The sequence below is a fragment of the Mizuhopecten yessoensis genome, unplaced genomic scaffold, assembly GCF_002113885.1.
Source record: "Mizuhopecten yessoensis strain PY_sf001 unplaced genomic scaffold, ASM211388v2 scaffold11073, whole genome shotgun sequence".
NCBI classification, from domain to species: Eukaryota; Metazoa; Mollusca; class Bivalvia; order Pectinida; family Pectinidae; genus Mizuhopecten; species Mizuhopecten yessoensis.
In genome coordinates this window covers 449,454-475,728 of record NW_018408866.1, presented here as the reverse complement: position 1 = coordinate 475,728, position 26,275 = coordinate 449,454, and the positions used below count along the sequence as shown (strand labels likewise).

At 35.4% G+C, this 26,275-nt stretch overlaps 1 protein-coding gene across 1 annotated transcript; it reads left to right on the top strand.

Annotated features, from left to right (window-relative positions):
* The first annotated feature begins 3,768 nt into the window (after positions 1 to 3,768).
* LOC110465375 (low density lipoprotein receptor adapter protein 1-A-like) lies at positions 3,769 to 25,397 on the top strand. Its single transcript, XM_021521143.1, has 9 exons — positions 3,769 to 3,984; positions 11,701 to 11,858; positions 12,452 to 12,564; positions 13,416 to 13,530; positions 14,233 to 14,328; positions 14,909 to 14,999; positions 15,897 to 15,982; positions 16,749 to 16,810; positions 18,997 to 25,397. The coding sequence occupies exons 1-9, from the start codon at positions 3,909 to 3,911 to the stop codon at positions 19,148 to 19,150; spliced, it is 951 nt and encodes a 316-aa protein (XP_021376818.1). The 5' UTR covers positions 3,769 to 3,908; the 3' UTR covers positions 19,151 to 25,397.
* The last annotated feature ends 878 nt before the right edge of the window (positions 25,398 to 26,275 follow it).

Sequence of the window (26,275 nt, the reverse complement as noted above, 5' to 3'; positions counted from 1 at the left end):
ACATTTGTCATCACCAGGTTGCCCCTATAATAATACCATCTGACTTCTAAAACACACTGTTGATAGAGAATTTGAACCGAAACTTTAATTTTCTTTCCAGTACACAAAAAAAGTCTTTGGGCCATACTTAAAATATGTTTTTTTCTTCTTGTTAATTAAACGTAAAAACAATCCTCAGAACACGGGAAATCGCTTCTGAGACGTTCTAGAAAACACATTTTTTGGGGGGGAGATCCCCCAAACCCCCCTTACGGGGAGGGGGTCTGTACCCTCCCCCTCCTCGCGCTACGCGCTCGGGCTGCTGCCTTTCGCAGCACACCGTTGACTATTGAGAAAAATTTCTCGGCCCCCCCTTTTAGGAAATCCTGGATCCGCCCCTGATATGGAACCCGTTGTAACCATGCATGCAGTTTCCGTGTAAGACTGTGTGCATAGTTCCGTGGCACCCGATGTGCCCATGCGGTTTTATGTAACCGGGTGCACCCATTTCCCGACGCGGTATAATTTATCGGAAATCTAATTTCGTCCAACCCATAGTAACATCGAGATACCGCCGGATATTAGTCTAGCTTGACGTGCGGATATCTTATAGGATACGGAACTGAGATTAAAGCTTCAACAGATGTTCGTTGAAGTGTTGGTACATTTGTACGAACACTTCATGTGTATAAGTTTGTTACAATAGTATAAAAATAAAATACAAGTGCATACATAGTCTATTACAAAACATCTATTTCTTTTAATCGCACTACCGATACTTATATGTTTATCTTTCTTGTTATTTTTGAATTAAAATGTATTTGTTTTACATTTACAAAACAAGTTGTATACACTTATTTCACGGGTAATCACTCGATCTTGTTGGCCTGGATTGTAGTGCTCGGTGGTGTTAATGTAGGAGGAAATCTTTATCACGTCAGATTAGCAGGGGCGGATCCAGGATTTCCTAAAAGGGGGGGCCCGAGAAATTTTTCTCAATAGTCAACGGTGTATGTGCTGCCGAAGGCAGCACCCCGAGCGGGTAGCGCGAGGAGAGGGAGGGTACGGGAGGGGTCTTCCTCCTGCCGTAAGGGGGGTTTGGGGGATCTCTCCCCGAAAAATTGTGTTTTCTAGAGCGTCTCAGAAGCGATTTCCCGTGTTCTGAGGATTAAGTTTTTATGTTTAATTAACAAGAAGAAAAAAACATAATATCTCATTGTGGTACTTATAGCTTACCATCGTGTTCTTACAAGAAAGTATCTTCACACAGCATACTATTGTGTACGTAGTAATAAGTTGTACGTACCAGATGATATACTGTATTTACAAGTAGGATAATTTTAAATTAAATTTAAAGGTGACGCGTATGTGCCTCCTAAGTTGTACCATTTTAACCAGATAGCTTAGCAAATGTACCACTGTTGGTAATATGCACGCCCTTGCATGAGTTAATCAGCGTGGACATTTCAGATATTTCATTGTCTACACTAGTGAATAAGTCAACAATTATAAAACGCGAGACTATATAGCTAGTGGCCTTGGGTGTCGCACTGATTTGAACTTATCCGTTTGTTTAGCAACTTAGTGATGCCATGCGTAACTCAGTAATTAAACACCAACGATGTTATGGTATTATTTGTTCTTTTGTACGACAAACTATTACATGAAGGACTGTACTGTAGGTACAATGTCTGAAGACTAGATATTGTGCGTGCGTCCCTACATTTATTTTTTGACGGCGGACCTCTCTTATCCCCCTTGCGGGCGTGACGCCAAATTAGTTAATAATGAACAAGCCCCCTGTGGATTCATACATTTGTCATCACCAGGTTGCCCCTATAATAATACCATCTGACTTCTAAAACAAGCTGTTGATAGAGAATTTGAACCGAAACTTTAATTTTCTTTCCAGTACACAAAAAAGGTCTATGGGCCATACTTAAAATACGATGTGTGGGGCGTAGCCCCAGATTTTTTTTAATACAAGCTCCGTGCATTATTTGATGCATTTTAAAATGTTAATATGTTCCCATTCCCGGCCGATCAGACCATTTCGGGCCGGCCCGGAAAAGGTCAGTCCGCCCCCTAAATCCGCGCCTGATTAGGGATTCGAACTCCGGCCTTCTTGCATTGGTGAAAGGCAAGTGAGCTATCCACTGCATCATCCGATCATCCTTCTGTGAAGAACAGTTTATAGTTTCGCGGAAGGTTTACTCTAGAAGGCTACAGCATCACAGCAGCTTCTGAACGGATAGATACGGTATCTGTAAAATTAAAGCAAATTTACTCTAAATATGATTGCGTTTTTTTTAAAGACACTGACTCACAAACACAGTCTTTGTGATTTGAAGTATAACTATTGTCCTTATTAAAACGATATACATAGATATTACAGCATATTTTAATTGCCGGGAAAGTAGCCTGTTGGGCTACATCAGGGATGTGTACTACATGTAAATAAATTTTAAGAAAATATGCGATTTCTTTCGTCAATCCCTGAATGGACTAACATATTATACTTTTAGTGCCTCTTTTTTTAATAAGATAATTTTTCACTCCAATTCCGTGCTTTGGATCTATGCATTCTGTTCCGAAATTCTGTAACAACTCAAATGTTGGTGTATTTCAGGCTCCCCTTTCGTTTTGTGTCTAAATCTAATAGCTCTTGAATCATTTTCAATCTGGACATATTTTTTTGTGTTTAATTGGCAAATAAATACATAATTACCAGAATTCTGAGATCTATATTATTCCCGACGTTAATGCACCTCGGAGTTTTGGTATTTTGTATTTGTAACCCAGCCGGCTCTTTTCCGCTACCAAATGACGCGAGGAATCCAAGTTAAACCGGGAAAAAAACCCTGTTTTTGAAGTGTACATACGTTCTAAACATAGGTTATACGTATATTATTTCACTGTTGTTAACTTGTTGAATGTATTTTAATGAAAAGTTATACATGCAGTATGCATGCATGCATTTTTTTTAATATTCCTTTATACTAACCTGGGTATACTACGTATAGAATTGATAACAGTGGAGTGATTATATGTACTACAAGTTGTTACCAGGTACCGTTAGTGATAGTATCGGACTGGCATGTCGCTCCGTTTGGTAGATATAGGTCTTAGATGGTACTAATTAAACGTTGATAGCTATTCAGCAATTTGCTGATTTACTTTTAAACACGATATGATACTTTATTTCAGTATTACCATTGTCTACTATTTTTTACATGTTTAAATACAGGATTTTTATAAATTTTATAATAAAAATGTGTTAGTCTGCTAGATGCTGCTATGAAACCATAATGACGGTCACAGTCTCGTACCTTCATGACCGATTTTTTTCTTCACACAAACTTATTTTCAAATTTTTATATGATCTATTATTTATATATACATTTAACTGATGCATTGTGGTTTCGTATACATAATGAGTGGCTTAGATGCGTCTCTGTGGTTTAGGCCAATAACTGAGATTGACTTTTCAACAATTTAGTATCTTTATCCATGGCTTAAGTAGGTCTGCGAGCACTAACAAATTAAAATAAATTGCATTTAAAAAACGGGGAATATAGATCTTTATATTTCTTTAAAAAACAGATTTGCGTCTTATTGGAACCTGTCACTTTAATGAGTTGTGAATGTTGATTTCCGGTGTAACACTGGGGTCATGACCTAAAGTTCATTCATAACTAAGCAATCACTGTAGATAAGACGCTTAATAGTAAACTCCTTTTGTACAAAGCTTCTGATTGACCATGACTGTCGCACCATACCCTTGCTTGTCTAGTGAACCGCCCATAAATACCATATTTGGAACAGGTGTAACCAACCATTCAGTGGTTTACTCATCGGATGTAAAGCAAGCAGAGAAAAAATTGTAACAGCATTCCGGTCCATTTGTTGTGTTCTAGTGCGACATAAACATGGACGCCTTACGTCGTGCGATGAAGAAGAGTCCCAACGTGTTGCGTGACGGCTTCGGGAAGTCTCGACACAAGAGTAAGTAACGGTCTGTGACCCAATGGCAATGACCAGTCTATCCCCTGTCCGTGGGACATTTAGTCACATTATATACTTTGGGTGGGGGTTACGTAGTCTAAGCCATTATCTTGAATTACGCCATTGTATTATGTACAGTACACGGGTCTGGCACGGGGTATTGGGCGTTGGCAACAGCCTAAGTAAATTCCACATTCGTCCAAAACGGTACAACCGGGACCTTATGTTGGAATACACTGCTGTCATTTAATAGATGGTAAACGTACCATACAGAAAACTTATGATAGCAATTAACCTACGGCATAAGTGTTGATAGAAAGACGTTAAACATAATCTAAAATACCCTCATTTGACAACAGCAACACTTTTTTTTAGAGATTTAACAATAATTTCTCATAATAATGATCACAGGAGTCTGACGTTTATCAATATAAGTATAGCAATCTGTGTATAAAAAATACCCTGTATACTATAAAGAAGTATAGTATAAGGGGTATTTATATAATATATATATACATGTTGTTATATTGATAAACGATGGACTCCTGTGATAATGATACACAGAGTCGTCATAACGTTAGTTCGCCATGCACCCAAATTTGCCACCCTGTTACGAAAATGCCATATGACGTGACGTAAATAACATCATCATACAGTCTTCGATACAGTTTAAGTCTTCAAATATTTTGATCAGAAGTGATATTTTAAAGAAGGGAAAAGTTATATCACTAATTTAAACAGTTATAAAATATCTTGTAACCTACCAAATCTTAAATATTTGGTCTGTGTGACAGACGTACATCTTCTCATCTAAACTAATTAATCTGTAAGGCCTGATGGTTGTGATTTAGTGTAGATGCATTTCATACAAATTTAAAATACCCATATCTCAATGGTAATTTCAGTTTTATGGTCGACTGAGCCGTCAATGCGAGTAAATTATTTTTCTACAAGTGTACTTTGGTACATACAATGTACTATGATGATCCAATGCTTGTTAATGGAAATGACGCTCAAAAAGACTCATTTCGGAAGACGACCATTTCAAAGTAAAGCATCTCATCTGTACCCGACGAAAACAATAATTTTGGGCACCGATTTGGAATTTCATATTTGTTCAGGACTGAGTTGCGATGCATGTAAATTCATCTCATATTAGCCAATCCCAGCCATATCTTACTCAAACAGTATCGTAATAGTCGTCTTTGCCTGGATATATGACAACTCCTGGGTTCTTTTCTTATAGTTAATTTATTACTTGTAAAAAAAACTGTAACATGAAATACATCATATTACTATACATATTGTAACATTCGTACAATCACATCAGCTAAAACATGTCAAACAACTACCTGGCCGTTGCCAGTTACATAAGTTACAATAGCTGAATATGTATTTTACAAACTGACATTCAATCGATATATTATATAGAAATTACAGTTTACTCTTTATCTAATTATACAGCATAATTAGAAATATATATTAAAATACCCAACCCTTCAATGCGAAGAGTTTTCTCGAAACAAAGTCTGCCGAGTCCTCAGTCTGACTTGTTCAGTAAACACTATAAAAAGGAAACAATCTTCAAAATCACTTGTCTAGACTAAATTGACCACGACCGATTTCTAAATTTACAGAGACTTTCAAAATATTAACTTTACTTTTAAACAAAAACATTACGTTAATTAAATATAATATTCAATAGATACTATAATGAATTACACTAATATTTTATACACGGGTACTTATGTTTAGTGCTTTTGGCTCGAGTGCCCGCTACATCTTTCAATTTCTATGCTGGCTAGGTAAAGTACTGTACATATATATATAGGTGCATGTATAAGCTGTGTTCGCTCTGGTCGCTCTGTTCAAAGTGACCAGTGCGCCAGATAAATTACCCAACATCCAACACTAGGAATACCATACATAGACAGTACGTACTTGACAAACAGGTTTACAATACATAACATCACATCTGCCCAGTTGCTTACTCACATTTACACGTGCCATTTCCGTGCGCTCGCTAAAAGTTTTTCCGCAATGCGTTACATACAAAATTACACGGAAGGCTGATTTCTGTTACATACGAACGCATATAGCTAAATACCACAAACATAGTAAAAGCAATATTGACAAATAATGACACTACTACATTATTACCAGGTAATCAACCAAAAATTAAGTATCACAACTAAGAAAAGCGATTTATTTCAATGTTAATCATTGTTTCACACACACACGATTGGAGTTTTTTGTTTCAGTATGACTGGTGTACGTAACATCAACATACAAAATGTTACATTTTAACACTTACATTATTTGCAAATTAGTGAAATGTTTAAAGGTGGCGAAACTGTCTGCACCTTTGAGCAAAACCATGGAAGGCCCGAGGACGTCACAAATGTTCCTGCGTGACGTCATTCAGGCGTTTTTACAACAATGTTTATTTAAAGGAATTTCAGTCAAATGTTCTTCCGTACTGGTGCTCGTCAGCATTTTGATACATTCGTATTTGGACGAATTATTAACTGAAACCCTTACTAATGTGACAAATTTGCCTCCACAAACGTTTATACTCATTCCAATAGGCCGGCCTATCTTACACAATTTGGGGTATACAGTTTGAAGTTGAGGAGGATGGTCCCAGGGCAAATCAATAGGTTTCCTAACACCTTTAACAGCACAGGTGCTGGACACACCAATAGTAATATGATATGTACAGCTATTATATAGTATAGTTGTATATATATGCATCATATAACTAGTCTATTAGTGTGTTCAGCACCTGTGCTCCCTAATCACCAGATAAACCTGCATGGAAACGAGTTGGTTAACATTTTTGGGTATAGCCACCAGTGGACACCATGGTCAGTACACACCCTTGATGTGATTTCTATGGTCAATCTTTGAATTAATATCACATACACAACAATGCTTTGTGCCATCATCTTCAATTGAGACGCCATGATTCATGGCAATAGTTGCCCCAATCGGAATCAGAAATAATGCATTTCTGAGGAAAATATACAGTTAGTCTAGTTTTCTGGGTGTGATTAATAAATGTTATGGGAGTCCTGTAAAATTGTGATGGTTGCTTATCAGTCTTATCAAAATCTTATTGGTTAATTTCAAATGGTAAAAGACACTGTAAACCTTAATACAATTTAAAAATGACTAATTTGAGCCAGATAAACATGATAACCAATATCACTTGTTTGAGAATCTATATGAATTTAGTTATACTGCATCATAATTAAAGTCAGGCCTATAAAACTCTGCGAATCTGTCTGGTCTTTTTATTTGTTTTTCCTTCAAGACCATGGAACTAGATTAATCTAGGATGCATGAAAAAATTGAATGGTAAAGTAAAGGAGAAAACTGATTTTGTTTATAATATTGTCTTGTATAGTGAATGAAAGAGGAAATCAGGAATTCAACAGGCGAACAATAGATCTTTGTATATAAATGAGCAGCATCTTTTCTATAGTTCCATAATGTCTTTTGTAGCTCTAAAAAATGTCTCATTTCTACTGTCTGACTTTTGAGAGTCTCTTCATAATTTCAGCGAATAATTTCCAAATAGCAAATTCAACAACATTCATTAATTGGCCAATTATAATTCATTCTTGTACATGTCCTAAAGGAGGTTTTCTCGAGATCTACCAGAATTTGTAAATTGGTTTGGTCATCCCATTAGATATATATTGCATTGAAGAAAATATTTAAAACAGTGTTTGTACCTGATATTTTTGTACAATATATTGTTGTCATGATAAATGCTGTCTAAAGACAATCAGGTTGCTCTGAAAATTAACCAATAAACAATTTGCGCTGTTACTATCACTGAAATGCTTTATACCGGTGTACAGCACGTAAACATACAATTATATTACAAACCAGTAGTTTTATCTCACGTTTCATGACAATTATATCGTTTTATCTCTTATTTGATCTTTAATTTACTCTGTTTTAATGTTAAACATCCTCTGTACATGAATGAGACGCTATATAAGGTTCTTTAATGTATATATAGAATTCCTAAATCACACATATAGGTATCTGCATGTTTATGTCATCTATTGCAATTGGTTTTTTTTTCAATTTTAATCAAAGCAACTTTAGACAAGCCATGAGTCCAGTTCTGGGGCTAGTGCTGATCTTGCATTGTACATTCTGTAAATGTATGGGGATATATGCAAATATTATGTTAATTGTGTCTATGACAAGACTGCCAGCAGGAAATCAATGGCTTATGACCATTACACTGTGACTATCTTATTTTCTCTATAAAAGATGAAATTGAGATAAATTAAATGAATTTTGTTTTGTTAAGTAAAATGGTTGATAGCAAGCCTTTTCTACTAATTGTACCAATAGAACCAGATGTAGTAGAAAGGTTGTTATCATTACATATCAGATGAATTTCCTCATAATTTTGTATAGCTAAACATACCAGACCTAGGTACATGTAGTTTCACAAATTAACCTAATTATAAGAGGAAGTTTTTCCATTGAGGACTATAGTTATATAGTTGAGAGCACAATTGAATGTTGACTGAAGTTCGGTGCTGTACAACAATTGAGTCCAGTGGAGGGGACCTATATATAGAGGTCCTGTACTGGAAACTAACTCTAAGTAATAGCCTTTGTCCCCAGTGTAAGCTGGCAATGATATTGAAACATGATAGAGGAATAATGTAAGGGATACCTGTATGTACATGTATCTTTGAAGTATTTGAAGTCCCTACAATTTGATATATTTAATTGGGTCATTGATTTGTCAATGTGAAGACAAGGATGAAGCATGTGTCTATTGCCACAGTGAGGCCCAATCCTGTTGCAACTCAACTAAAACCACTAGTACAGACACCAATACATACATACAAAATGTATACCGTATGTCTATTGCCACAGTGAGGCACAGTCCTGTTGTAACTCAGCTACAACCACTAGTACAGACACCAATACATAACATACAAAATGAATACTGTATGTCTATTGCCACAGTGAGGCACAGTCCTGTTGTAACTCAACTACAACCTCTAGTACAGACACCAATACATACATACAAAATGTATACCGTATGTCTATTGCCACAGTGAGGCACAGTCCTGTTGTAACTCAACTACAACCACTAGAACAGACACCAATACATACATACAAATGAATACTGTATGTCTATTGCCACAGTGAGGCACAGTCCTGTTGTAACCCAACTACAACCACTAGTACAGACACCAATACATAAACATACAAAATGTATACTTGATGTCTATTGCCTCAGAGAGGCACAGTCCTGTTGTAACTCAACTACAACCACTAGAACAGACACCAATACATACATACAAATGAATACTGTATGTCTATGGCCACAGTGAGGCACAGTCCTGTTGTAACTCAGCTACAACCACTAGTACAGACACCAATACATAACATACAAGATGAATACTGTATGTCTATTGCCACAGTGAGGCACAGTCCTGTTGTAACTCAGCTACAACCACTAGTACAGACACCAATACATAACATACAAAATGAATACTGTATGTCTATTGCCACAGTGAGGCACAGTCCTGTTGGAACTCAACTACAACCACTAGTACAGACACCAATACATACATACAAATGAATACTGTATGTCTATTGCCACAGTGAGGCACAGTCCTGTTGTAACTCAACTACAACCACTAGTACAGACACCAATACATAAACAAACAAATTGTATACCATGAGATTTCAGAGGGTAACATTTGATCGTCTTTTAATGCTGAGCTGGGGAAGGGTAACGCTATTTTTTTAAATTTTGGAGCTGGCAGAGGGTAACCCTATTTTTGTTTATTTTTGAGACAGCAGAGGGTGTAACAGCAATATATAGTTGATAGGAGCTGGCAGAGGGTGACAGCTATAGTTTCATTGTCCATTGTTAAGCTGACAGGGGTGGGGTTTTGGGGGTGATAGTTGGTTTATTTTAATGCTTGCAGAGGGTAGCTGGTGTTTGTCCATAGTAGAGCTGACTGAGGGTAACTGGTGCTTGTCTATAGTAGAGCTGACAGAGGGTAACTGGTGTTTGTCTATAGTAGAGCTGACAGAGGGTAACTGGTATTTGTCTATTGTAGAGCTGACAGATCTAGAGGGTAGCTGGTGTTTGTCTATAGTAGAGCTGACAGAGGGTAACTGGTGTCTGTCTATAGTAGAGCTGACAGAGGGTAACTGGTGTTTGTCTATAGTAGAGCTGACAGAGGGTAACTGGTGTTTGTCTATAGTAGAGCTGACAGAGGGTAACTGGTGTTTGTCTATAGTAGAGCTGACAGAGGGTAACTGGTGTTTGTCTATAGTAGAGCTGACAGAGGGTAACTGGTGTTTGTCTATAGTAGAGCTGACAGAGGGTAACTGGTGTTTGTCTATAGTAGAGCTGACAGAGGGTAACTGGTGTTTGTCTATAGTAGAGCTGACAGAGGGTAACTGGTGTTTGTCTATAGTAGAGCTGACAGAGGGTAACTGGTGTTTGTCTATAGTAGAGCTGACAGAGGGTAACTGGTGTTTGTCTATAGTAGAGCTGACAGAGGGTAACTGGTGTTTGTCTATAGTAGAGCTGACAGAGGGTAACTGGTGTTTGTCTATAGTAGAGCTGACAGAGGGTAACTGGTGTTTGTCTATAGTAGAGCTGACAGAGGGTAACTGGTGTTTGTCTATAGTAGAGCTGACAGAGGGTAACTGGTGTTTGTCTATAGTAGAGCTGACAGAGGGTAACTGGTGTTTGTCTATAGTAGAGCTGACAGAGGGTAACTGGTGTTTGTCTATAGTAGAGCTGACAGAGGGTAACTGGTGTTTGTCTATAGTAGAGCTGACAGAGGGTAACTGGTGTTTGTCTATAGTAGAGCTGACAGAGGGTAACTGGTGTTTGTCTATAGTAGAGCTGACAGAGGGTAACTGGTGTTTGTCTATAGTAGAGCTGACAGAGGGTAACTGGTGTTTGTCTATAGTAGAGCTGACAGAGGGTAACTGGTGTTTGTCTATAGTAGAGCTGACAGAGGGTAACTGGTGTTTGTCTATAGTAGAGCTGACAGAGGGTAACTGGTGTTTGTCTATAGTAGAGCTGACAGAGGGTAACTGGTGTTTGTCTATAGTAGAGCTGACAGAGGGTAACTGGTGTTTGTCTATAGTAGAGCTGACAGAGGGTAACTGGTGTTTGTCTATAGTAGAGCTGACAGAGGGTAACTGGTGTTTGTCTATAGTAGAGCTGACAGAGGGTAACTGGTGTTTGTCTATAGTAGAGCTGACAGAGGGTAACTGGTGTTTGTCTATAGTAGAGCTGACAGAGGGTAACTGGTGTTTGTCTATAGTAGAGCTGACAGAGGGTAACTGGTGTTTGTCTATAGTAGAGCTGACAGAGGGTAACTGGTGTTTGTCTATAGTAGAGCTGACAGAGGGTAACTGGTGTTTGTCTATAGTAGAGCTGACAGAGGGTAACTGGTGTTTGTCTATAGTAGAGCTGACAGAGGGTAACTGGTGTCTGTCTATAGTAGAGCTGACAGAGGGTAACTGGTGTTTGTCTATAGTAGAGCTGACAGAGGGTAACTGGTGTTTGTTTATAGTAGAACTGACAGAGGGTAACTGGTGTCTGTCTATAGTAGAGCTGACAGAGGGTAACTGGTGTTTGTCTATAGTAGAGCTGACAGAGGGTAATTGGTGTTTGTCTATGTTTTTCTATTCTAGAGCTTGCTGAAGGTTACAATGAGAACAAGGAAGCTGTAAAGGATGGTCTGACATTCTACATGAAGTACCTTGGCTCCACACTGGTGGAGGAGGCTGATGATGGGGAAAGTTATGGTGATGGAGCCAGCACCAAGGCTGTGCAAAGCATTGTCACAATGGTATGCAGATAGAAACTGAATCTCTTACTCCTAAATGCAATGTATTGATTGTGGATCCCTGATGTGGCAGCGAGCTTTGCTGTTACAAGTCACATCTCAAATATCAGATATCAGAAACTTAAGTCATCGTTGTAAATACCACAACTTATTAAAAAGGAACATGCATTAAAGTTTATTTGAGAATTAATGAACAAAACAATTTCCTAATCTCTTTTAATGTATTTATATATATGCTAACAATATAATAAATCTCTCATATTTCTTGGTCAAACAAAAGTACTTTAAACTAGCTTTTTTTCATTTTTGAAGTTGTAAAATTGTCCAATGAAAAAGTTCTTTACTTACTGATTAATTGTTGCCTTGATATATCTTTTCATATGAGGACATTTTGGACCTCATAAGAATCAATTTACATCACAAATTAATAATTATCAATAAATTATCAATTAAAATATCTTGCCATCTAATTTTGAGACAGCTCAATTCACTTAATATTTGTGTATGACATTAATATGAATATTTTACAGTACCCAGTAAAATAATTCCAAGAAACTAAATGGGTGTAGTAACTATGTATATTTTGTGACCTGTAGGCTAAAGCAGTGGGTAAAAAACTGAAGAAGGTAGCCCTGACAGCATCACCAAGCGGTATTCAGGTGGTAGACATGCTATCTAAGGAGATTCTCCAAGAAACATCAATATACAGGTAAGTGTACAGGCTTTTAAGGGGAGTTTACAAATACTTTTTACATGACAAAGTATGGTCCATGTAATTTAGAATATTGGTACATTAAAATGCTTAATTAGCATTGTGAACAAATTCTGATCCTACTGAGTCTTTACTGTTTACCGGGAAATTTTCCTGGCATTTTATTTTTTGCCTTTTCACACTCTGTATTGAACATTTATAAACAACATATATAATACACATAATAATTAAACATGATACACATAATAATTAAACATGATACACATAGTAATTAAACATGATACACATAGTTATTAAACATGATACACATAGTAATTAAATGTGATACACATAGTAATTAAACATGATACACATAGTAATAAACATGATACACATAGTAAATAAACATGATACACATAGTAATTAAACATGATACACATAGTAATTAAATGTGATACACATTGAAATTAAATGTGATACACATAGTAATTAAACATGATTTGTAATTAAACATGATACACATAGTAATTAAATGTGAAGGATGAAATTAATACCGGGCGAATATGTATTTTAACAGCGAGGATAAAACTTATCCAATAATATACCATATAGTGCTAAATATGTCAAATACAAGCAGACAAGGCCGATGGTGTAACCCTTCAAAGACCCTTTCCAGCTGTACTGAAGGTAGTGCACAGTCTGTCCATCCATTTGTAAATATAGTCTTGTTGAGATAAGTAAATGAATATCTCAGTTTTCATCATTTTTCCTTGAAACTTGCTTTATTGGCAAATATTCATCGTGATTTAATGTTATCTTTACAAGGCTACAGGCCACTAATTTTCCTGGTTACTTTCTCTTTTTTTCAGAATATCATTTTGCTCTGCTGACAAAAACCATGATAAAGTTTTTGCATATATGGCTAGAACAACAGTTAACGAAACAATGGAATGCCATGCCTACCTGTGTCCAAAGAAGAAACTGGTAACGATGCATTTTATCTGCAATTGTTGCTATGCACTTTAAGCTAGTCTTTTTATTTAACACATTTTCACCACATAATATATATATATAACTTACTTAAATTTTGTACAGGATTCAGTGGTGTTGTTGCTCATCATCTCTACTTTCATTTGCTCTGCTTTACCTGATGAGCACTGTTGAATACCATTAAGGTATCCACCCCAGGATCTCTACTGCCACCATGGAACTGACTTTCTTTCAGGGACGTTTGGTCTCCACCCCCCAGTTGTTACTTAAATACTCTATGAAATAACTCTCTGAACAAAAAAATATGCATGTTATAAGTCAAAATTCAAACTTCATTACTGCAAACTTGTTAACAGTGTTCCAATAGGGAAGCATGTTGTAATACTAAACTTTGACAGTCCTGAAACATTACTAGAGGGGAGGATGGATGTATATTCTACTGTCTCTCCTGTATGCAATTTATCCTCCATTCCTTAAAAGAACCTAATCCTGACAAATATGACCTAATTAGGAATTCACTCATGGTTTCCACCATTTGATGCTGTAGATTTTCTTGTTTAATTTTTTTCAGTGCAAACATTTCAATTTATCTAAAAGTCTCATTATTTAGTACATTATAGAAAATTGAATATTTGTTTGCCATTATTAAAGCTTGCCATTATTGAAGCTATAATACTCTATCCAATTTATTTTCAGGCAGAAGCAGTAACATTAACAGTGTCAAAAGCCTTCGAACTTGCCCATGATCAGGATTCAGATTGGGGAAATGAAAAAACAACCAAAACTACCATGGTAAGTTTGATATTTATCATTTACTATTTATAATGTAACTATGAATTCAATGTCATTTTGATGTTCTATTATTCTCAAGTTGACTGGAAAAAATATACATATGGATTCAGGTATCAGATTAAAGTTAGTGACCGACAAGTTGAACTAGTATCAAGTTTAACTCTGAGACCATTTAAACAGTAACAAGTCAAACTGGATGAATGAGTAACCAGTATCAAGTTAAACTTTGTGACCTGTTAACTACAATAATTATGAACTCGCTTGTAAGAAACAAATCACAAAAATCCTAAGAATCCCAAGCAGCTTGTCTTTCATTTTCAGAGAGATATTTTCGTAGCATGAACTTCGTTTTTTTTAGATTTTTTTTGGTGTGCAAAACCAAGTAAAAGCTTCTTTTTTTTTTAGATTTTCAGCCTTAAAAAGTACCTGCGCAAATTACATAGGTGCGCAAATTACATGGGTTGTTACGGTAATAGTAAATTAAACCTGATGAATGGTTAATGCTTAAATTGTTCACTTTGTTCATAAATTTCATGTGAAATGTTAACTATAAAACTTGTTTATGATTTTGTAATTGTAGAATGAACAATCCAAGCAAAATAGCACCTCCAGAATCTGTGATCCCAGTGTAAACCCAGCCAATTCCATGTCTACATCAACTCACTCAACAGGTATACAGAACCATTGTACTCTATTCACTGAAATTAGTGATCAAAGTGCTAATAAAAATGGCAGAAAGGGGGCATTCATTAGTAAAATAAATTGTGAGTTATGATACAAAAGGTTGTGCTATTCAACCATTTTATCACTACAGAACATTATAAGCATTCCTGTCGAGGTGGAGATTTGGAAATCAATTGTTTCATCCAAAGGATGTCCAGCCATGATCATCAGACATATATCTCTGCTTTAAACTTATCTAACTATAAGTCATTGACCAGACCTGGTCAGATCTCGGAGGGTGTCTATATAATGTTCAATTCTTCCCAAAAAGAGGTGCTAATTAAGGCGAATATGGTTTACAATTGTATGCCATTATTATTGACCTTTACTAAGGTTGATAAGTCAATAAGAGATATTTTTCTGTGTCTGTATGTAACACTTAGTGCCATATCATATTAATATATGCATAGATCCGATGCATTCCTCCTGCTTTTACTACATCTTGGCTCCCGAGGACAACACTATTGACAACCCAGGTTCGGGTATTCTCTTTGCCAAGCATACACCCAGTACTAATAGAACACGGGTTGGTCACGAGCACCACTGTATCAGGAGAGAGAAAAATGCTCGGCCAGACTGGGATTCAAACCCAGGACCTCACAGCTCGAGACCTATGCTCTAACCAACGGAGCTACCGGGTCACCAGTGATTGTTCAGGTCCAGTTCAGCTTCTCTACTTCGAACCAAGACAACGGATACATTAGTCACATCTACTTATTCATTATCATTACGAAGAAATTCTTCATATTGAACGGAGTTTTTGAGAACAAATTGTCCGTATGAAATAAATGTGAAATTAATGTTTGTTGTCCATTTGTTTAAAATTGCCTTGTTTCTTTGCACAGATTCTTCAGAAATTACTTTTCCAAAATTAAAAAGTCCTGGCTCAAAATCTGTTGAATCTTCCAGCACTTCTGAAAGTGGTGAATGGGTAAGTATTGTCCCCTGATATAGTGTGTAGAGAGCTGAAGGACATCAAATACTCAGGCTGCAGCAATTTATAGTGCCATTACATTATTGCGATATTTTGATTCTTTTTGGAGGTCATGATACACGTTATATTTTTTCTGGATTTTGTCGTTTCTGAATTTAGTCTACTCATATCCGTTCCCGCATGGCAAGTGACCGCTCCAGCTCTGTATGCACATCGAAAGACGTGAATTATGTGAACTTTAAAGTCATGTCTATTTTTGACCAGTCTATATATATTCCCTGTTGTGATATTACCATTAAAAATTTGCAACATATATTTTCTCTTTTCTGCTACTGTTACTATATGTATCGTGATAAATATCGTATCCCAAATATCGTATCGTGATAAATATCGTATCGTGATATGTACCATATCATCATGTTATGTATCGTTGCAGCCCTATCAAATACTGATTTATAATATAAAGTATAAAAATTAACTTTGGTTTCTACAACAAAACAAAAAATGTATGGATTGGTATATATATGGTACCTGCTAGGTTAATGTAGTTTCAAGTCATTGTAAAACCTTGGTGATTTGAACGTGTATGTCAGTACCAGACACTGGGAAGGATAGATAACCAAATAAAAGTACAAAAATGATCAATTATACATGGAAGCTTAAGTAAAAAATACATCTCTACACAAATAAAGAATATGATCTTCACATAAGCTATAATATATGGTGTTTTAATAATATCTTATTTACAATATTGGACCTTTAGCAACATTTTGAGGAGGATGCTGCTGATGATAAACTTGAAGATTTAGATGATGATTTCTCAAGGTAATTGGTTCCGTTTTCTCATAACAATTGATCACTTTATTTCAAATTCCATGCATCTGCAATATGACTGTTTCAAAATCCATTCGAAAATTCATTAAAAGCTAATTTTTATGTTACAATATTGTATTTAAAAAAAAAAGCTATCTACCATTTTCATGTACTTAGTATACAAAGTAATCTCAAAGGCATTTCTGGAATGTACTCAGAGAGTTGTTTCACATTTTTATACAGGAGTGATTTCTGGGATGTAACGCTTCCTCCTACTCCTCAGAGAGTTGTTTCACATTTTTATATAGGAATAATTTCTTGGATGTAACATTTCCTCCTACTCCTCAGAGAGTTGTTTCATTTTTGGGAATTAACATTTCCTCCTTCTTCTCAGTGAGTTGTTTCCCATTTTTAATGCAGGAGTGATTTCTAGGATGTGACACCCTCCTGCTTTTAACAGAGTTGTCTCCCATTTCTATACAGAGTGATTTTTGGATGTGCCACTTCCTCCTGCTCTTTACAGAGTTGTCTCCCATTTATTTACAGGGGTGATTTTAAGGATGTGACCCTTCTTTCTTCTCTTTACAGAGTTGTCTCCCATTTCTATAGGGGGTGATTTTTGGATGTGACACTTCCTCCTGCTTTTTAAAGAGTTGTCTCCCATTTTTAGGTCACCTGAGCTCTCAAGTGACCTATTCTGATCGCTTTCCGTCCGTCATCTTCTGTCGACTTCTTCTTAAGAACCAGATGGATGGAATTTTTCAAACTTGGTTAGAATCATCCTTGGTAGATGAGGCTACAAAATTGTAAAATTGGGATTCCTACCCTAACCTCTGGGGCCAGGGCAGGGCCCCAAAGGGAAAATTTACCAATATTTAAAAAAAAATAATCTCCAGACTCAGAGGTACTACAATCAATTTCTGTTCATGGATGGAAAGATCATCAAGGGCTTTATTTAAATTGTGAACTACAGGACCCCCGGGCCGTTCGTTCTCCCTTGGGGAGGGGGTAAAGTGTACTATAGTTTATATAGGGTAATAACACATTCGGTTGGGTATATTTTGACAATTTTTTGTTGGAAATTATTCTTACTTGGATGATTTGGAAATTATTCTTACTTGGTAAGAATCATCCTTTGAAGAAGATTGTTTTCAAATTGTAAAATTAGGTTTCCTACCCCAACCCTAGGGGCGTGGGCAGGGACCCGAAGGGACAATTAACTAATATTTCAAAAACTTTTTTCTCACGCCTCAGAGCTACTAGAGTCATTTTCTGTGCATGGAATGAGAAATCACCAGGAGCTTTATTTAAATTGTAAATTTCAGGACCCCTGGGCCATCTGTTCTCCCTTGGGGAGGGGGTAAAGTTTACTATAGTTTATATAGGGAAATACAAAAATGTACCACTTTTTGGTATATTTCATCCATTTTCAGCAGAAAATTATTCAAACTTGGTCAGAATCATCTTTTGGATTAGGGTATTACATATTAAAATCTGGATTCCTGCCACATCCCCAGGGGCTAGTACTAAATGGCCCCAAAGGGAATATTTACCAATATTTTAAAAATTCTTATCCTTTTATGACATGACAAGTATTGTATTTCACTTAGTTTACATGTTGATTTCCGCATCACATCTAAACAATAAAATTGAGCTACCAGTACCTATAATATAACACAGGTGACCACTTGGGCCTCTTGTTACACAGGGGTGATTTGTAGGATGTGACAATTTTCTCCTGCTCTTTACAGAGTTGTCTCCCATTTCTATACAGGGTGATTTCTAGGGTGTAGACAAGCAGCCTAAATTAGTGACATCACAGTTAAACAATTGAATAATATAATATTATTTTTTATAATCAGATTGTGTCATGGTAAAGCTTAGATATCTAGTATAAAAAACCCATTGTTTTTCACTGAAGAGTTGTTTTGAGGGGCAAGTAAGGGACCAGTAAGCTTTCCTAATTGTCAACACTTTTAGTGAGTATAAGGCAGGATTTTTATAAAAATATTTGAGATTTTTCTGTTTCACCCCAAAAGTGAGGATAGATGGCTTAATATAAGAGCCTACTCTTGTGCCAGATCCCTAACATTACATTCTGTATAATTTTATATTATGTACTGCATATTGTTTAAACTAAAAGCGAGGATAGTGATTCATTAAGTCTTACCATCATGTTGTTACTACTTTTCTTGCAGGCTGGCTGAGAACCGTGTTAAACCAGTGCCATCGCTAGGAACAAACCTCTGTCAGGATGATCTTGATGACAGCCTGACTCAGTATTTTGACAGTAACCGGTGTTTAGAGGAATTCTCCAGAACTAAATCTATGGAGGACCTCCTTTGCTTATGAGGGTGTCTCACCCATATAGTAGTCATCTTCAAATTTATAGATCACCAGGAGCGCTCAGTAGAGGGTAAAGTTTGATCTGCTCCATAAGGAAGGTCGGCAAAATCTTTAAAGTGCTATAATAGATACATTGTAATCCTGCAGTGTTTGTTTTTTTACAAGAACTTGAAATCTTCCACAGATAATCATCCTTGGATGTAGTTTTCTAACTGTTTATTTAAAGATGCCATATTTTTATGGGAACATGATATTGAGTTATGTTGCTCGTCCTAGGAATACCAATACCAGTGCCACACCCATTGTACCTGTATGAAACTTACTGTGCATCAGTGTAAATGACTTCCTCAAGATCCCTTACGATTGATCACCCTCAAGTGTCGCTAGATTGAATACAAAGGGCATCATTATTTTGAATATGAGGCAACATCACAAGGTTGAATATGAGGAGGCATTACTTGGTTGAATATGAGATGTCTGTGAAGTAGGTGCCAATATGTTTTCATTGATGTGCAGGTTGTAATGTGATTATCTTTTTTTTAGATTTTGTTTCTTTTCATACATGACATCAAGAGATGTGTTAATTTTATCATCTTCCATTTGATAGAAGTAATACTTGTATACTTTGTGTTGACACATCATCACTCAGAGACCGACACACCTATTAGGGATGATATCACAGTTACAAAGGAATTGGCATTATCACACAGAATAAACCCTAGCTGAATCAATGTCAGTCAAAGGTTTCTTCCTATACACATCAGATGTAATCAGGGGAAAATAAAATTATTTCCTGCTAGCTGTATGACAGGAATCAATCGTATTGCTCTGGTATGTTATAGTATGACATAGAATGACAATTCCTTGTACAGGGTTTATATTATCATAAGCAAGAGTGAAAAGTAATTTGGAATCATCAAACACATTAAGTTGACTGCTGAATTTTGTTGTATAACTAATGTTTTTTTGGTGATATTATTTTGTTTCGTGTTACAGTGACAGTGTAACTGTGTTGTTCCATGGTGCTTGTTCTGTGTGCCGAGTGTGGACGTCGTTGTCACTTTTGTCTGTGAAACCAGCTGTTTACGACATTTTATAGAGAAAATGTGATTTTGGAATTATCTTTTTAGAATCTCCGATTTATAGAAAATGAAGTTGTAACTTGACATAATTGTTTCTGTAAGTTCATGAAGAAAGATCTATTTTCTATAGTGATCTAATCTCATTCTACAAACCATAGATACTATTAAACCCCAGTAGCTGGATGTTATAGAATCTATAGTTATTATACATGTATGTATCTAAATCCACTCTGACTCTGCTGTGATGTCCACATGAAATGAAGGTAGTGCAGTCATCTGTTTTTTAAGACAAAACCATAGTAAAAGCCTGGGGAACACTTTCTACAGCCTGGGGTACACTTTCTACAGCCTGGGGTACACTTTCTATGAGCCTGGGGTACACTTTCTACGAGTCTGGGGTACACTTTCTACGAGCCTGGGGTACACTTTCTACACTTTTATCATTAAATTTATTTTTGTTTAATGAAAAGGTAAAACACTCTATGGTAAATAATGTTTATTGAACACTGAATTGACAAAAGTCAAAGAAAAAATCTACAAATATTGATATCTGTTTAGTGCCAGTGTCTTCTTATACAGTAACATGCGCAAAGGAATCAACAGCAGTTCCATAGTCTGACTTAAACTTTAGTTTTAATTCCTACAATGTATTGGTAACGTATATTGTGAACAGTGACATAATCTAGATATAATAACATGTGTTTAATCATTAATGAGTAATTGTTTTACTTTTCATTTTTATTATTCAAATCTGACAAGAAGTGAGATAATGTCATTATTCTAGATACTATCATTATTCATATAAACAGTATTATCCTTCACTAGTCAAGAAATACTCTGTGTAGGATACTTGTAGATATTTTGTGTAACTTTCCTTGAGTAGGATACAGATGGAAAAAGAAGTACAATATTGAGTAGGTTGATTACAAAATGTTTGCAACTGTTTTTCTCACCGAGTTAGTCAGATATAACTGACTATATCTCCATAAAGAAGTTTTGATGGGGGCCGTCCAATCAAAATGTTTTAAAAAGAGATAGTTATTTTGTATCTCTCATTCAGTAGGATACATATGATTTTTTTTTTTTTTCTCTCCAAAATGACATTTTTTTCTACAAAATAAATAAATCCATATTTAATGAGATTTTATGGAATGACAGATAAGGTTTGAAATCTAACCGCTGATGCCAACTGTCTACTGTCATAATAACACTACTACCTGAACATTACACATCCTTACTCGTGTCTACAGGGCATTGGGTATTATATGTAGTGACTTAAATAGATCTCGGGTTACTGACATCACTGTTTCACATGTGACCTATTCTGTCAGTTTTAAGGTTTAGATGAGTTTTATAATGTTTTACAACCATCAACTTTTGCCAGTAGATTTTCATAAGTATCCTTTAGCTTTAAACAGTATTTTGTATAGAAATTTCTCTCTTTTTTTGGATTTTTTTTTTACATTTGTATACTTTAAAAGTGTAATTTTTTGGATTTTGAAATGTTCTTGTGACTCTTCAAAACTAATGCAGTGTAGAAATTTAATTCTCTCGGTGCAAAAACCATGAGCATTTCCACACTACAAAACTTCCCACTTTTACAGTACTTTAGTAGAGTTGGTCCCTTGATTTTGATCTCATTTTATTAAAATGTTCTCAGAAAGTTAATTTACCAAAATTATTTACATTTGAAGACAGTACATGTACTTTATAAAGTACTTTATAAATTACCATCATTTGGATCTTATTTTTGAAGCACAAGAATATTCTCCTCGCAGTACTGATCACCAGACTGAGATGGGCTTGGACTTTCTCATGGCCTAGGATGTGGCTATTATATTGAGGATAACATGCCGTCACATACATGTTTGATATGTATAATGTATGATAACACCCATTGTTATGCCTCATTTCTCCAATCACCCACAATGCATTGTTTTGTCGTTTTACATTGTATAGTTGTATTATTTGGATGGTTAGGTAACAAAAATGCACTTGCCTGTTACCATGACAACTGAGGTTCAGATACGAAAACATACAACCCTGATCTGTGTGGTGGATGTGCTGCTTGAAAAGGTGTACAATCCTATCTGAAAAATATAGGAACATTTTCAGCCTTGACCTTTGGCAGCAAGATGAGTGTCCATAAACCTTCCGCTTCAAATTCCATTTATTTTTTATTTTTCACAGCATTTACCATTTAGTTTTTGTCATCAATACAAGTAGTATACATGTATCTGGTTGTATTGAGGGATACCTAAGTCCTTGTACATGACCAGTATGTAAAATACTCGCTGATCAGTTTTTGAGCTGTGAAAATTATTTTGTGGAGATGTGTATCAGGTATATATGTTATGTTTATGTTCGTATTTATCAAGTAGCATTAATTAAGATTTGTGTCCTTACATTTCGTTGATCACGATTTTGCAGATAGTTTTGGAGAGATGGATGGGTAAGGGATATGGGAGTGGAGAATATAATTACTGAATCTGAAATCAATAACATGTAGTTGTATATTGTGTATACAATGTACAGGATTAAAATATTTAACTGCAGTGTAAGTAACAAGTACGTAATGTTACAATATCATTGTTTTATATTTAAGATTTTACAAAACGCTGTCTAAATGATATTTAAGAGTATCTTGGAATTATGATAAGGGTTTTGTGAGATGTTAATGGCAGATTGATCACAGATAGAATCACATATTTATTGTTAATATATTGTTACCCCTAGTCCATTGTATGTGTGTATATGGAGATCCGGTGTTAATTGTAAATTTTTAACTGTGTGAAATAAAAATGCTGAATGTTACTCAATATAACAGACATATTTGCAGATTTATTCACATATTGAGAATATTTCTTGATGCATCATCAACAGGTCTATCTCATAGCTGTAGAAAAAAACCTCTTCATTTATTCAGACTCCTACATTTCAACACATTTTCAAAATTGATACAATACTATGCTTGTGATTATCTTGTTTACATTTACCTCTGATTTAAAGTAAAGTTAAATAGAACAGCTAATGTCTGTTGCATCTTTCTCATGGACCATTTTTTTTGCGATTCCTCAATGACTGTTCAGCAGTGTGACAGGTTATACCCTAGTAGTTCTACACTCACCAAGTCATCCTGGGATAACAGTCAGATCTTAAAAGAAATGGAAATAAAAAAATCATCCACATGAAACTGCATGTTGTTGAAATATACAATATTAAATAATTTGCCAAGAGAGATGAAATTTGGAGAAGATTTTTGTATAAGTAGATAAGATAAAATAAGATTTTAAAATTCTATTTGAATTAGAGTGGAGTTTCCCTAGAACATCCCGACAAGGGTGGTAAAATGAGACAGGACTTCTGAAGAGTATTCAGAGAAGTAATTGCCAAATAAAGTTCATGAGAAAGTGATAATGATAGTAGTGAATGTGCTGCTCTGCTATATACAGGTAGGGTGTATAACTATAGAAGAGCATGTCTGTGGTATACTGTGGTATACCGTAGGAAATGTATACTGTGGTATACAGCGGTATACTGTGGTATACTATGGTATGCTGTGGTAAATGTATACTGTTCTATACTGCGGTATATTGTTGTTTACTGCAGTATATTGTGGTATACTGTGGTATACTGAGGTATACTAATATATAAACTGTGGTAAACTGCGTTATACATGTATTGCTGAATGTGACCCAAACTAATTTGGTTAAATGTGGATTGGATCATTCTCATAGGCCGTATACATCTGTGGTAAAACATTTTGTTCATGTTTATTACCTCATCACTTCCAAAAGTGGTCTGTATGAACTGGTGTATGTCTGTTATTGTGCCTGATGGCTTCAATTATTGCTAACTTACTGTACATGAAGTCAACTTCAAGTTTGAAACTCTCAGCTGTTGCAGTATTGCTTGAATGTCTTGTTATTGTATGGAAGTATTGACAGTCTTGACATTGTTTTGAAAATGAATGCATATTGAACTGTTGGATATCATTTTGGTGGTAAATGCATAAAAGCTTTTTCTCATACTATAATTAATGTAGGAATATTTTTAATCTTTCATGATCAGTTTCCTTTTATAATGTGCAGATGGTTGATAAAATGCTCAATTTCTAATTGACTATGCACACGTGTCAATATCTTGTTTCACAGGTATTGGACATATATACATGTTTTATGTGTCCAGCACCTGTGCTGTATCTGTGGTAATATAGAAGAGGATTTATCTCTATAATTAGATCATACTTGTTTGTTTTCCTATTAGGCATGTGTAGCACATACACACATAAACCATCTTATATTGATAAGGTAAAAAAGTAGACAGATACATTCATCAACAAGTTAACTCTAGTTGTAGATTACCGGTAATAGAGTTACATGGGAACTGCAGTTCCTAAATATTGGCCAAATCGCTTCATTTTTAATGTTAAATGATATTTCCCATTGTATTGCTTGAACAACAACAACAACAACAACAACAACCCCTCGCTCTCTCTCTCTATGATTTCGAACCACCTTTTAAAACTCCTGGATTGACCTGTCTATACCATGCATGATGATTCACTTAAGCCTTTCACTCCTATGTAACTGTAGTAGACTCTACCATGCATTGATATGGATGTGTCCATTATGGTCTACAACAGTGAAAGGGTTAAATCACCAAACTTTATGTTGATGTATGAAGTCGAGGTATATCAAACTATTATTATTATTTTTTATAGATATTTGAAACAATCCCATTTATCTAATGTAATACTGTGGTTCAATTACATGGAGATAGTAAATTCTTCAGTTTGTATATCAATTCTGAATATGTGTCCAGAATTTACTAAATGAAGAAAAACACATAAATATGAACTTTTCTGATTATAATACCAGGAATATAAGAACAAAACTTTGTAAACAGATCTCCAGGGTTTTCTTATCTATTCGTACAATAATATATAAATATGCTATGTCAATCACCTTAATATAACTGTATGCTATAGGGCCCAATAAGTACTATGTATATCCTTCACTGTGTGTATTGAATTCCACATAACTGGGATTTTTCTTTGTATTTGTAATATGTCTGTTGCAATATCTCGGCTATTTACTTCTTATTAATTTTCACTGTTAAATCATTTGCATTCTCAAACATGCATTTTTTATAATAAACCGTTGACTTATTGTTCTGAGTTGTTATAGTATTCCTCATTACTTGGTGTTCCTCAGGGGTTTGTAAATGGAGACACTGTATAGACAGAGGCTTTGGTCAACTCCTACCAAAACACTTGCCATCTGATTGTATCCTATAATACAAACAACCTGAGGGGATGTGTTGGTTATTGTTCATCTAAGCCACCATTATGCCTTAATGCCAAATATCCCACAAACCATTAAATGTATCATCAACATACAGTTCACCATGTCATAATTTGCAGGTCCCTGTGGTTCAGATATCATACCTTTTTCAGGGGTGTACACTAGCCTGGGACATGTATATGTAGATTTTGTGTCCATGCTACAGAAACTTGAAAATATGATTGTGGTAAGTATTCTAAATATGAAATTGTCAATTTGGATTTAGTTCAATCATTTAATATTAATCAAAAACTTCACAATTCATGCATATGTATATATATTATATATAAGCAAAAAAGTTATAATGACAGTGCAAGCAAAGAAATTTGGTGAACTTTCCAGGCAATCCTCCTCTTTTTCAGACAAAAAATGGATACAGTATACACGTATATATATATAATATATGCATGTGTTATAGTATGCATTGTAATCAGATATATCATTTACAAGGGAGTATGAAACGTATACATGATGTCAATCACATATGTATGGTAATTTACATGTAATAATGCAAGCTATTACAAACATAAACAGTGCCTGGGCCATATTGTTTAAAAAGAGACTAGCGTGATGACCTGTTATAATCTTTAATTTAGGATTCTCAGATTTAAAACTAAAACAACGTTATAAAAAGTAATCTTATTAACCCACAAAACAAACAAAAACGTTGTTAATTTTCGTATTATTCTCAAAAATTGTATTGT

Coding starts and splice junctions, on each gene's coding strand:
- LOC110465375 (XM_021521143.1), top strand. CDS start 3,909: ATGGACGCCTTACGTCGTGCGATGAAGAAGAGTCCCAACGTGTTGCGT. Junction 12,565..13,415: donor CAAGAAACATCAATATACAG/GTAAGTGTACAG, acceptor TCTTTTTTTCAG/AATATCATTTTGCTCTGCTG. Junction 15,000..15,896: donor TACATCAACTCACTCAACAG/GTATACAGAACC, acceptor TTCTTTGCACAG/ATTCTTCAGAAATTACTTTT.